The 14,399-nt window shown below is 31.6% G+C and overlaps 1 protein-coding gene across 1 annotated transcript in view; it reads right to left on the bottom strand.

Annotated features, from left to right (window-relative positions):
* LOC150089320 (sodium channel protein para-like) overlaps positions 1 to 14,399 on the bottom strand; it is a 2,114,826-nt gene that overhangs the window by 1,051,179 nt on the left and 1,049,248 nt on the right. The window contains exon 13 of the mRNA XM_090389008.1: positions 2,511 to 2,561. Coding sequence (XP_090245134.1) covers positions 2,511 to 2,561 — 51 coding nt within the window. The remainder of the gene's footprint in view (positions 1 to 2,510; positions 2,562 to 14,399) is intronic.

The raw sequence follows: 14,399 nt of genomic DNA, 5'->3' as shown, positions 1-14,399 counted from the left end.
CTGTTTGAGAGTGGCTAACTGCAGCCCCAGTTGAAGAAACTTTTTACTGTTTCAGCCACTGATGGTATTTGAATACAAACCTCTCCATATGGAGAACAGTATCAATGCAGATACTATCTCCACAGGCAAATTATGTTTACCTGTGCAGATAATAATGAGGTCATTATTGACTTTATTAATCAAGTCACTAATCAAATTTTTGCTTTAATTTTTTAATGAATTCAAGAAAAAAAAAAATTTTTTTCTGGAATTGAAATCCTACCAGCTGAAAATCCAGTGGCATTCTGAGAACAGTAATTTTCTAATGATTAGTTTTTTACTTTTATATTTAATTTTTCTTTCTAAGCTTCAAATTCTATATATGAATATATAAAGAACACAACGTTACAATATTATAAATATATCCTGTATCAAATGCATCTTGGTGACACGTATTAGTAGTTCAAGTCCAAGGTGATTAAATAAAACATGAAACTGAGACAGAAAGGGTAAAAGAATGTGATATCTTTTAACAGTTGCTTGAAATCATATACTGCCTTCATCATTATAGAATTAATTATTTAATTCTGCTACAGTAATTAACTAATTAAAGTATATTAGCAGTAGGTAGCATGTAATTATCCAAACTTTGGCTTTATTTTTAAAGTGTTGTAACAAAACTGTGGTAGCAGACACAAAAAAAAAAAAAAAAAAAAAAAAAAGGGCAGGTGTCCCATAAAAAATGCATGTACTCCACAGTTGTAGTCACAATGCTGAGCCTAATGAATGCCTTGAGATTTTTATTCTCTGTCTTCTGTGAATCCAGCAAACAGATTATGATATTCAACAGCTGCCTAAAAAAACATATAGTATTGCTGAATCCCTGATTTTGTTTGTTATTCATGTATATAGTTACATCATGATGTTATGTCTTGTTATGTTTTATATCAACTAATCAACCAAAAGAAGCAAAATTTATAAATATGATATTGAACTTTTCCAATTCAACTTTTCTGCATTAAAAACAGAAAAATGTTTTAAAATATTAAATAAAAAATAAATGTCTATTTTCAAAGTACAGCTTTAATGCATTAATAATTATTTTGTGTAGAAACTGTGGACCATTTAACAATGGTGAATAAAAAATATACTAAGCAGATTAAAAATTGTAATATGATTAAAAAACACTGATATTTCAACATAGATTACAATTTTACAATATACACTGAAGGTCAGATGCATGATTTGATCAAGGTATCACTGCTTAAAAAACAATATCAACTTCTCCCTTAAAAATTATCATCTCTGTTGTTTGTGAAAAAAAAAAAAAGTGCTGAGTGCATACTACAAGGCATTATCATGTGCAAATGCTAAAAAGCATGAAAAGAAGTGTAAAATATTTACATCAGCAGAATAGTATCCAATTGGCATGTTAATAAAACATGCCTCCATTGCAATTTTTGCTAGTGCATAAATACTTATAATTGATCACAAAACATAGCCCATGAGCACACCACTCAGCTTTCTTTCTGCCTCTGAGTGAATATATTGTGGAATGGGCTTTATACAAAGCCTATTTTGCAGTCTACAACATATCTACAATTCATAATAAAATTAGGAGCCTTATTAATGATGAAATTTATCCTGATAAAAAATACAATTTATATTATTTAGTAACGAAAGTTTTATATAGATGCAAAAATTCAAGTACACACACACACACACACACACACACACACACACACACACACACACACACACACACACACACACACACACACACACACACACACACACACACACACACAATTAAAAATAAATAATAAGTATACCAATAATTCCAATTCAGTGCTTTTTCTTTAAAAAGTGATTTTATGTTTTGCATAATACATGATTTATGATTTTTCAATTTAAAAAAAAAATTAAAATTATTTAGGCAATTCAATCATTATATAACTTATTACTGACATAACATCATCTTACAAAAAAGTAATCATTTTAATATAAAAATATATGGTGTTAATTTTTAAACTAAATATAAAATGTTAAAATGAATATATTGTGCTAACATATTTTATTTTTGCATTTATGTAATTTAGGTAAGATCAGTTAACATAAATTAAGAGTTACCCTGAGAAATACAATGTAGGTTTTAAATGTCACAGTGTATTTAACATTTTTAATAAATAATGCATCATTAATTATTATAAGATTACATTTTAAAATTTTTAAAAGTTATTAGTGTGCATACTCTGAATAATAATTTCTATATATAATTTTTCTGTTAAACGTATAGATAATTTATACAACTTGTCTCAGTTAAGTTGGAAGGCAAATGAAGATATAAAAATATTCTTGAATTTAATTTATCTATTAAACACTGAACATTTTATGGAATGGAATGGAAAAAATTCACAATTTTGATGTATCACAACCTTAGCAGAAAAAAAAATACAAAAAAAACAAACAACTCAAAGGTCAGTGTATCCTTCAAATGAATACACTCTCACAATTTTACCCATATCACTCACCAGTGGGTACATCCATGAGGGAGTCTGCCATGCCACATTAACTGAGACAAGCTGCAGTAAAAGAAAACTTTATTTTAAAATAAACTAAATAGTTCTAGCAAAGAATAATAAAATATAACTATTCAATTTAAGCAAATGCTTATATAATATATATATATATATATATCGATGAGATGCAGTCAGAAAGCAGAGGCTAATATTGATTTTTATTGAAATTTTTATGGGGTACAAAAAAAAAAACAAATGTACATTAGTTTTCAATAAATTGTCCCTCTTTCTAAACACAATTCCTACAGGTGTCATGCTGTCTACAATCTTTGGAAAATTCACCATTCTTGGCATGCTGATCAAAACAGTTGTTGAAAAATAATTTGAGAAATCTAAGAGCAGCACAATTTAACTTTCTCACCATGAAAAAGCCTCCATTTTGTGGAAGAGAAAACAGCTCAAAGGGATGAAGTCTGTGGAGTAAGGAGGGCACAGGAGAATCTTAATATGGTTATATCAGTTAGAAACATTGACAACGTGAACATGATAGAGGAAAACATCATGCCACAGAATGAATCCATTTCTCAAATGTGGGTATTTATGGGTGATGGAAGGACATGTTTTAGCAAGACATTCACATAGGCATTACCAATAACTGCAGTATCCTTTCCATGAGGATACTGCAGTTACCAATAACTGCAGTATCATCATGGAAAGGATATGAAAGAGCAGTCCCTCGAATATTTGTGTAGTAGCATTTTTGGCAGAAGGCTGTGCCAGGAATTTCTTTATCAATAAGCTAGTGGAATGTTTCTACTGTTTTGAATGTGCTTTATTTAAAGTTGTTGTTGTTATTTGGTTTTTAGGAGCATTAGCAACTAAGGCCATATTGCTCCAGGGATATGCAGTGGTCATTCTCTGACCTTTCCACATCCTCCGTATTTGGTGGTCATGTGCTCGAACCCCGGTCTAATCAAGAAGTGTGTGCTATGTACTGCTGCTCCTAACCACCTGGCTACGGAGGCACCTTTATTTAAAGTACAAACAGGTAAAACCAACTTGCATCTCCCATGATAACTGTGTTTACAAATTGCCCACCTTTCCCATTTAACCATGACATCAGGAGGCTGCATTTTCATTTGATGGCATCTAAGTCTTTGACATGCATCTGATAGACAATTTTGATCATATCAGTCCATTGTGCAGGATTTGTGGACAGAACCATGTGAATAACTCAAGTAAATAACATGAATAAAATGTCATCAATTGTCAAATGCCCATCTGACATGATAACAGCTTCCACACACACACACTATCTAAATCGGTGAATGTCTTTGGCCTACCTGAATATGCTTCATCATCAACACACAGCCTGATTTGAGATTATTCACTTAACACTGCACATTAGCAACAGTTGATTCTCTGTGCAGATTCTGTGCAAACAAAGAATCTGATCACAACATGCTGTTTATTGCTATTGCGACAATAGCAAAAAACAGGTTAGTTACAATGATGGTAAGAGTATTTTGGAATATTTTCTGCAGGTTGAAGTCTAAGCTTTCAAACTAATGTTCAATTTCATTCTTTTGCTGTTAGTTTGAATTTGGTTTGCTGTTAGCTATTACTTTCTGACTGCATGTTGTGTGTGTGTGTGTGTGTGTGTGTGTGTGTGTGTGTGTGTGTGTGTGTGTGTGTGTGTGTGTGTGTAGACACACACACACACATCCATATGTAAGAATCACATGGCTTATATAAAAAAAAATCTTATATTACATTTTTATAGAACTGTTAAAATAATTTAAAATATATGAAATTTAATACAGAAGCAGAATTTTAATATTATTAGGGCTGCAAGGGTTCATAAAAATAAATAAATTGCAAAAGAAATATAAAACTGAGAATTCACATTCACCTAAAATTACAAAGAATCAAAGTGACATAGAGATAATTTATATTTTCAAAAGCAAAGCAAGTTAAGATTATCAGAATTCTGCTTAGCTGACAAAGAGCATTTAATTGTTAAAAACTTCAAAAATATAATAAACTTAAATATGAGAAATTAATTTTTTAGTAAAAAAAATCCATAATAGCTGTTTTTTTTTTAAACTGAAGATATGTAAAAAACATGCATGTATACACAAGCATATATGGAAACAGTTTTAAAAATTAGCATTATTCTTCAGTTATAAGTAATTTTACTTGTTTTTCTATACAGAAACTTTTAAAGTTTTCAAACAACATGTAAGCCATTTAAGCCAGAAGAACAAATCATCATCACAATAAAAATAATTTATGTAAATCAAATCAAATTTATGTCCTGTATTTTAGAATTATAAGATGACAGATAATGTGAGAGAATGTCACATGTGTGCAAACTCAAAAATGAAATTATGGTTTGTTTGTTTCGGAATTTATTGGGCGCATCGGCAACTATGGCCATAGTGCGCCAGAAATTATGGTTCTTTAGAATAAGTGATTATATAGTAAACTACATAAAAACACATAATCACGATTACATGATTATACCAAAAAATTTTATGCAAAAAAAATTATATCCTTGCAAAAGTTTGCCAGAGCAACTGAATGGCAATTCATTATCAATATTCGCCCTCACCAAAAACAACATAGGGGAAATTACTCCTTTAGCTTAGAAAAGCAAGAGGAATTAAATTCATTAAGGTCAATTAATGAAGATGGTAAAGGTAACTAGTGTATGCATGTGTATGTGTGTGAATGCATATGTAAAGAGATGCACACACACACACACACACACACATACACAAAGGTATTCTTTTTATGTCACTATCAGCAGTTCATTTTGATTATTATCTATATGGCAAAGTTAAGTAAACACAAAAGAGATATATATATATATACGTATATATATATATATATATATATATATAACGATAACACACAAAAAAAAATATATGTATTTATATATATATATATTAAGTTAAAGAAAGAAAGTGAGGGAAACAAAGAAGATAACTAACAGATAACTAATAAAATATGCATAATGCATAATAAGAAATATATAATTACAAAATTGATAAAATAAAGATGTTATTTTATCAATTTTGTCACAACTTACAAAATCATCCTCTCATCAGGTGCCAACAGCCAGGATTGCAAGCAAAATAGTAACATATGACTTAATTTCTGATGCAAACCACAAGCCAGAGGGTAAAAAGCATAAACAAATAAAAAAATTAGAATAAAATTTAGTTACCAAAATAACAAAAACAAAAATAAAATTTAGTTAACAAAATAAAAACTACAAGAATTAAAAGGGTTTTTTATTTTTAGAAAATAGTTTATTTACATATGTAAATAAGATGTAAATAGAGATGTTGGCTGACCAAGACAACGATGGCGAGATCAAGACCACCTCCAAGAGCCAAAACGGAACAGGTCTTAAAAGACCTAAGGTGGACCAAGTTCATGATGATGATGATGATGACGTAAATAAACTATTTACATTGGCTGACACTATGAACTGGAATTGATAACTGAAATTTACAGAGATATATAATAAATTAGACTAATACTAGGTAAAGTAACGAGATTTTAAAACAGTTAAAAGAAAGTAGCCCTAATAGAGAGCAAGTGATTTAAGATAAAAAATTGGTAAAAGTGACAGCAACAGCTTGCAGTAAAAACAAAATGTTATGTGAACATAAAAATGAAAAAAAAAAAAAAAAATGAACTTTAGAGTGACATACAGTATATTTAGTCTAATGTCAAATAAAGCAATCATATATGAAAGTATTAGATAAGTATGAGAGTAATAAACTCTTTACAGTGTAAGTTTATACATTAGTAATAAACAATGTAAGTTTATTACATTGTAAAGGGTTCAAGTGTAGGTTTATTACTTACGTGTAAACAATGTAATAAACTTACACTGTTTATTACTAATGTATAAACTTATATTGTAGAAAATTTATTACCATCATCCTTATACTTTCATATATGATTGCTTTATTTGACATTAGACCAAATATGCTATATGTTACTTCAAATTTCATTTATTTTTTTCCATTTTTATGTTCATATAACATTTTGCTTTTACTGCAAGCTATTGCTTGTAACTTTGCCTAAGTGTTATCTCAAGTCTCTTGCTCTCTCTTAAGGCCCTTGCTTTTAATTATGTTTCAAATCTTTTTACCTTAACTATTATTAGACTAATTTGTTATGTCTCTATAACTTTTAGTTATCAATTCCAATTTTAATTTGTCCTCACATTGTGAACTGTAAAGTTCACAAGCCATTTTCTAAAAAAAAAAACACATTTTAATTCTTGTAATTTTTATTTTGTTAACTAAAGTTTATTTTCATTTTTATTTAGTTCAGCAACTAAATAAATTTTATTCTCATTTTTATTATTATTTATGAATAATTCTCATTATTTATGTTTAAGCATTTTACCCTTTGGCTTGTGGTTTATATTAGAAATGAAGATAGTATGAATCAGAGCTGTAATACTCAATATGTTCCACGTTGATAATAATATTAGTAAATTAGTAAGAGGAGTTTACCTCAATATAGTACGTAGAACACTTCCGTATGATACCCTCCAGAAATTAAAACGGAAAAAACGAAAAAATTGACAACTTACCGGTACATTAAAGTAAAATATAAATAATTAAATAATCAGTTTAACACAATTCAAAATCAAATTAACGCAATTAAAAGAATCTAACGAAAATATTCATATAAAATATTTATATTTTACTTTAATGTACCGGTAAGTTGTCGATTTTTTCGTTTTTTTCCGTTTTAATTTCTGGAGGGTATCATACGGAAGTGTTCTATGTACTATATTGAGGTAAACTCCTCTTATTAATTTACTAATACTATTAGAAATGAAGACATGTTGCTATTCTGCTTGCAATTCTGGCTACTGGCACCTGACGAGAGGCTGGTTTTGTAAGTTATTTTTTTAGTTATTTTTGTAAAAATAACATCCATATCTTTCAATTTTGTAATTGTATATTTCTTATTATTCATATTTTATTATTTATCTATTAGTTATTCTCTCCCTCACTTTCTTTCTTAAAGTCATTTTTTATTATTATTATTATTTTTTTTTTGGATTATAATTTTATTGCCATGCTTTGCTTAAGTTTTGCACATTTTCTGCCTTTCATTGCACTAGACTATTTCCCCATTTTTTTTTACCCTCATATTTCCACTTTCTTGTTATTCTATTCAACACACACACATGCACGAATACAGGCATATACACGGTATTTCAAATAAAAGGCACTAGGAATTATCTTGCTTATTTTAGGCTTGGCTATTTAAAACTTTATTTTTAAATTATACCAAGTACTACTGTTCAGATTTCACAATTTATAAATTTAATTGCCTAATCAACTGCTTTTTTCACAATGGGAAGGGTGTTCCCTGCTCTCAATCAAACAAATATAATTTTATCTGAAAAAAATAAAAATAATAAAAAAAAATACAACAATTGTAGTGCAAGGAGATGCAACACAAACTGCTCCTGTACAGCAGCTGTTCCATACAGCTAAATACCCAGTGAAGAGAGAAGATCATATACAACCATTGTATATTTGTTTTGTTTTTCTTCTTTAAATAAAATTGGTTATGTTCACTTCAGAAATACACCAATCAATTTTTGGCTTTTCCACTTAGGTTTTTTTTTTTTTTTTTTGGGTTGTTGGCGCATAGGTTTCTGTGGCCATAATGCACCTCCCAAGGTTTTTGCAGTACTTTTATCCAAGCCCGAGGCGGGAATCAAACCCACGACCTTTGGGTTTACAGGCAGGCAGGCACTTTACCCACCAGGCTAGCGCGGTCGGCTTTCCACTTAGTAAAAAGCAGATGAATGGCAAATTTTGAAATTGTAAAATCCAAACATTGATATTCAGCTGAATATGTAACATAAAATCAAATATATCAAACAGCATATGCCAAAAAATCTTGGCAAACAACTTGCTTAAACCTAATAAATAAGATAGTCTCCCCTGGTCCCTGTTAATTGAAACACCCAACCTGTGTGTGTGTGTGTGGGGGGAGTGCATCTTGGCCTTAGAAGCCCTTGTGCCAAAAAACCCTCATTTCAACCAACCAACCTGTGTACATGTGTGGTCAAAGATAAATAAATAAGTGATGAGTATGCAATGTTCAATGTTTAAGTTGTCAAATCTAAGGAAAAGAATGTGAAGGAAAGCAGGAAAAAGAAGGGAGGTGAAAGCAGACAACTGTTATTTGGTTTTTAGAAGCATTAGCAACTAAGGCCATATTGCTCTGGGGATATGCGATGGTCATTCCCTGACCTTTCCGCAACCTCCGTATTTGGTGGCTCGTGGGCTCGAACCCTGGTCTAATCAAGAAGCGTGTGCTACGCACTGCTGCTTCTGCCCAGGCTATGGAGGCACCGAAAGCGGACAAAGAAAATGAAAATCTAAGCATATTATAATAACAAATAAGTAATAAATATGAAAAAATAATAATACATTAAGAGTGAAATAAATATATTGAAAGTTAATCGGAGGTAATGGTATTAATGTTACAAGGTGGAGATTTTTTTAAATTAAGACATGGAGACATAAATTAATAATATGAACATTAAAAAAATTACTGGATAGATCGCCATATATATACTATGTCAGTGTTGCTACTATTAACAAATTTCTCCTATTTGGCTTTCTATATCAATTACTATTAAAAAAAAAAAATCACCCCACGTTACTGTAATACCATTATCTCTAATTCGCTTTCGATGTATTATTTCACTATTAATGTATTATTATTTTTTGCATTTTCGTACTTATTATTACAATATGCTTAGATTTTTGTTTTATTTATCCATTATCATATCCTTCTTCATTATATTGCTTTTCTTTATATATTTTTCTTTAGGCTTGGCAACTTATGTATATCTCATGGCTAACCCTACAGAGGCAGAAATGAAAAGAAATAACCAGCGTAAAAATAATTTACAAAGCAAAAAAGAAATGAAATGAAATGAAAATGATTAAGTTTTGAAGAAAAACGAAATGAAGTTAAAATAAATCAGTGGGCCAAAGTGGTACTTACTACCGTGCCATGCCAATACTCAAATGTGTGCCGTGAGTCATAAGCCAACACTATTGGCTTACGCCTCGGCACACAGAATCGGCATTGTTGGCCAACAATGAAGCATAAGACATAGGCCAACAATGTTGGCTTACACCTTATGGCACACATTCCAGCTTATTCCAGCACACATTCCACCTTACGGCACACACACACATTGGCATGGCATAATAGTAAGTACCACTTTAGCCAACTGATTTATTTTAACTTTATTTCACTCTTTCTTCAAAATTTAATCATTTTCATTTCATTCCTTTCTTGCTTGCTTCATAAATTATTTCCTTATTTTTTATTCTGGTTATTACTTTTCATCTCTGCCTCTGTAGTGTCAGCCATGAGATATAGTCAGTTATTATACAATTTCCTCACTTTTGTTAAATCTCTAAAATTTACTATGTTTTGAGTATATCTCATATTCGAAACAGAGGCCTTACTTATTTGTTGCATTTCCCTTGGTTTTGGGGGCTGACTCCTGAAGAAAACACCAAAATCATTGTAATTACAACATTAAGTACTTTCACTTAACTTATTTCATAATATTTTCTGTACAGGTACTGACATGAATTTTTACTATGGGTTCAGCAGATGGTTCCTTAGACTATACTTTACCCCATACCCAAAGTCTATATATATATAGACTATAAAGTATACATATAAAGGTATATATATATATATATAAAGGTAGTATACATGAATATGAGCAATGACAAAACCAAACCTGAATTTTGGTGAAAAGATGAGAGTAATAAGGATAGTGAAAAGTAATAATTGACAGTCATAAAAAAATGATTAAACCTGAGGGAATTATGGAATGCTATCTGCCTATCCTATACTATGCAACAAGGAAAGAGCAGAAGTCATTACATACTATATGTATCGGTACTCCAGTAGGTGATTCTGGGGGAGGGGTGTAAAGGTTATTAAAGAAAAAAGTAGGCAAAAGTACTCTAATAACTCAGAGAGAGAGAGAGAGAGAGAGAAAAATAGAGCAAAAATTTGTATCAGTAAAAAAAAACAAAAAAAAAACAAAACAAGAAGTACAGATAGAGGGTAGTCCATAAGTAAGGAAACATGTTAGATTTTAATTAAAACATTATATAAATACATATTTTAATTAATGCTAGCACAATAGAAAAAACATACACAAACTTCAACAAAAAAAAAATAAATAAATAAAAATTCCAACATCTGGGATTTTTTATAAAGACCATTTTGATCTTTACAAAACTGTAGTCTTTTCAGTACAGAGCAACACACAGAAAAGCACAGTTCCTCAATAATATTCTTGAATTATTTATTAATTGACTGCTGATGCTCAAACAGGGACTGTCCTTATTGCTAAATACTTTATCCTTTAAGAACCTCCACAAAAAATAATTTTAGTGTATAAAATTTGGGGAGCACAGTGGCAATTCAATAGAACCCCACCATCCAATTTATCAACAGGGAAACTTTTTGCTTTAGAATTTGCAGACAACTTTTAGATGGTAAACTGGAGCTCCATCCTGCATTAAAAAAAAAAAAAAAAAAAGCAATGCTGTATGTTGATTTTGGGTTGCGTTAATGGAATGATTTTGTCTTTTAATAGTCTGGTGGCTTCCTCCTGAGAAAGCTACCTGAGACACTACATTCCGTCAAAGAAAAAGATCCAAGAAGACCTCATGTCCAAATTCCATCCCAGACTCTCAAGCAAAGAGCAATTAAATTGATAAAGAATAAAAGGGGGTTGAAGAAAGTAACAGACACACTTATAGCAATGAATAGTTCCATAGCTTAATGTGGCTTTAACACTCCAACAAAACATTGTCAACAATATCTAGGTTTGTAATTCTCATGGCCAACATTCAGCAAATTCAAATCTTCTATCTGGGCCATCCTCATCAAACTTTTTAGCAATATGGGATGATAAGCTTGCATTTAAGTTCCTTTATGATTCTATTTAAGCTTGTTTAGGTATTTTAAGTTCCAAACTTAACTTTCTTTTAGTTTTTTCGGATTTCTTTCAATATCCTCTCTTACAAATTCCAGATTGACAGATGTCTTTGAGATACGAGATTCACCAGGTTTTGATAGACTGTGCATTGTACATACTTTATCAATCTTTATCTGTCTTTAGTATAAGTGGTTATGTCCAAAAAAAAAAAAAAAACTTCTTAAGCTGGTGTGCAACTTCTGCAGCATTATCATATTTTCCATGCTACAACTTCAATACTCTTCTTCATTGTAAGACTAATGGTACTTTTTCTAACCAATTATTCCGAAAAAAAAAAAATAATAAATAAATAAAAGTATTTTTGCATAACTTATACATATTTACAACAGCAGTTATTCCAAAATAGTTATCTTACTTGGGGACCACCCTACATAGTCAGTTTTTGCTTGAGTAAACCACGGTGATAATACCTGTCAGTAGGGATCCTGGAAGGTGCAAAATGGTTAAGTCAAAGATGATATGGCTCGTGTACACATGCGCACGTTTGTGAGTGAGTAACAATAAAAAAGGGGGGGTACGTACAAAACATTTTATGCTGAATAATATTATTATATACATGCCTTCTGTTACATTGGAATATCTCTGTACCAATTCTTGTAAATTTATCACATTGCTTACTTTTTTTTTTTTATGCTTTTAAATTTTCAATAGTTACTGCAAGAGCCATGGTACAATGAAGCAAGTATATCAAGTGTTCTTATCATAATAGACAACAGTCAGAATTTGCTGCTGCAGAACTTATGATATATTTTATAACTAGTGCATCCACCTCAGGGTGCCTCTGTAGCCAGGGATTCGAGCCCATGACCACCAAATACGGAGGATGTGGAAAGGTTGGGGAATGACCACCGCATATCCCCGGAGCAATATGACCTTAGTTTCTAATGCTCCTAAAAACCAAACAACAAACAAACAAACAACATCCACCTCAGAGAAAGCCAGTATAAAATTGGTATAGCTGTTCAGAACAAAATTAACATTATCCATGCAATTTGCATTTTTTGTGACTCTTAATACACTTTAGCATTAGCAGAGACATATAAAGCAAGCTTATATAGCAATCAGACAAAAAAAAAAAAAAAAACCCTTCCCATTCAGTCCAAATGTTTGTCTAGTTTTGCCTTGAACTTATTTAAGTTGCTGACCTCCAATACAACAGATGGAAGTTTGTTCCAACTATCAACCATACACTCACTAAAGGCAAATTTCTGTACATCTATTCTACAACTGTCTTTCCTCAATTTGAACATATGCCCCCTTAGTCGCATAATCTGAGCAAGAGAAAGAATCCCATTAGCACTGAGCTTGCTCAACCCATTCAAGGCCTTATACACCTCAATTAGATCACCTTGCAGGTGCCTAGACTACAGAAGCTAAAATTTGCAGAACTTGAGCCTTTCTTGGTAACACCAACCCTTGTTCCACTCACCAATCTTGTTGCCCTTTTCTGTACTCATTCCAGCAGCTCAACATTTTCCCTAAAATCAGGCCTCCGACCTGTATACAGTACTCAATGTGTGGCCTGACCATTGCCTTATACAAGCGGACAATCACCCCCTTGTCCCTGCTAGAAAAATTCCTGTATATCATTGACAAGACACCATGAGCTACTCTTGCAGCCTTTTTGCTATGCTCAGAAAACTTCATTTCTGATGAAACAATTACCCAGATCCTTTTCATTCTCCACTAACCTGAGTGTAGTACCACTCAGTTGATACAGCACTCTGGATTACTGCTACCCATTTCTCAATCTCTCCAGGGGCTCACATCTGGTGAGTATGGCTTGGCACACCCAGGGTCCTGAGCTGGATATCATCATTCTTCTCTTTCTTGGTGATTCCTTTCTACTTCTCTCTCTCTCAGGGTAATAGGTTTTTTTTTTTTTTTTTTTTTTTTTTGGTTGGTGTGCAGCATAAGCCTCAGGCTTCCTTGCACTATATGGCTAATAATAATAATAATAATGTCAAACTTCAGTTTCCACCTCTCAGCCCACTGCTCAACTTTTCCAGATCCTGTTGCAGTAGCGTATCATTAACAACCCTGCCAACCTTCGTATCGTCTGCAAACTTAGACATTAACCCTGATATACATTCATCAATATCATTGATAAATACCAAAAACAACAGTGGGCCAAACATCGAACCCGGGGGGACTCCATTAATAACATTAGTTCATGAAGAGCAGTGTCCATTAATAAGCACTCTGTCTTTTCCAGCTCAACCATCCTTTTATCCATTGTAGTAACTTGCCCTTAATGGATGCCTCAGTGTGCCACAGTATCAAAAACTTTCCTAAAATCCAAGTACAGGCATACCTCGAATAACGAATAGGATGCGTTCCACGAAATTACTTCGTTAAGCGAAACTTCGTTTTCAGAGGTAAAAATACTATGGCCAGAATAGGGATACGTTCCTACGTAAAGAAAATGAAAAGCTTTTTTTTCGAACAAAGAAAAGTTTTATTAAATAAACAGTCAACTTACATACAAACAATTACCCAGAAATAAAATAAATAAAAAAGAAATAAAATAAAATAAATTTTAAAATACGAGTGTAAAGTTGATTGTTTATGCTCTTTTTCTCTTTCATTTAACAGTTGCCTATACGGAGTTATTGCATTTAACACAGATCGCTTAACAATAACACTTCTTCCTAAATCGGGATCATTTTCACTAAAAAAAATTTAAAACGTTTTCAATGTCATTTAAGCACCTTTTTAAATCTTTGGTTGTTAACACTTTTTCGGCAGGAACTTCTTTAACTTCGTCATCATTATCTTTGTCTTCGTTGCTAACAAGG

This window comes from Mastigoproctus giganteus, chromosome 2 (genome assembly GCF_048544385.1).
Source record: "Mastigoproctus giganteus isolate SK-2022 chromosome 2, ASM4854438v1, whole genome shotgun sequence".
NCBI lineage: Eukaryota > Metazoa > Arthropoda > Arachnida > Uropygi > Thelyphonidae > Mastigoproctus > Mastigoproctus giganteus.
Note: the sequence above shows the minus strand (reverse complement) of the source record. Positions and strands in the feature narration are given on the sequence as shown.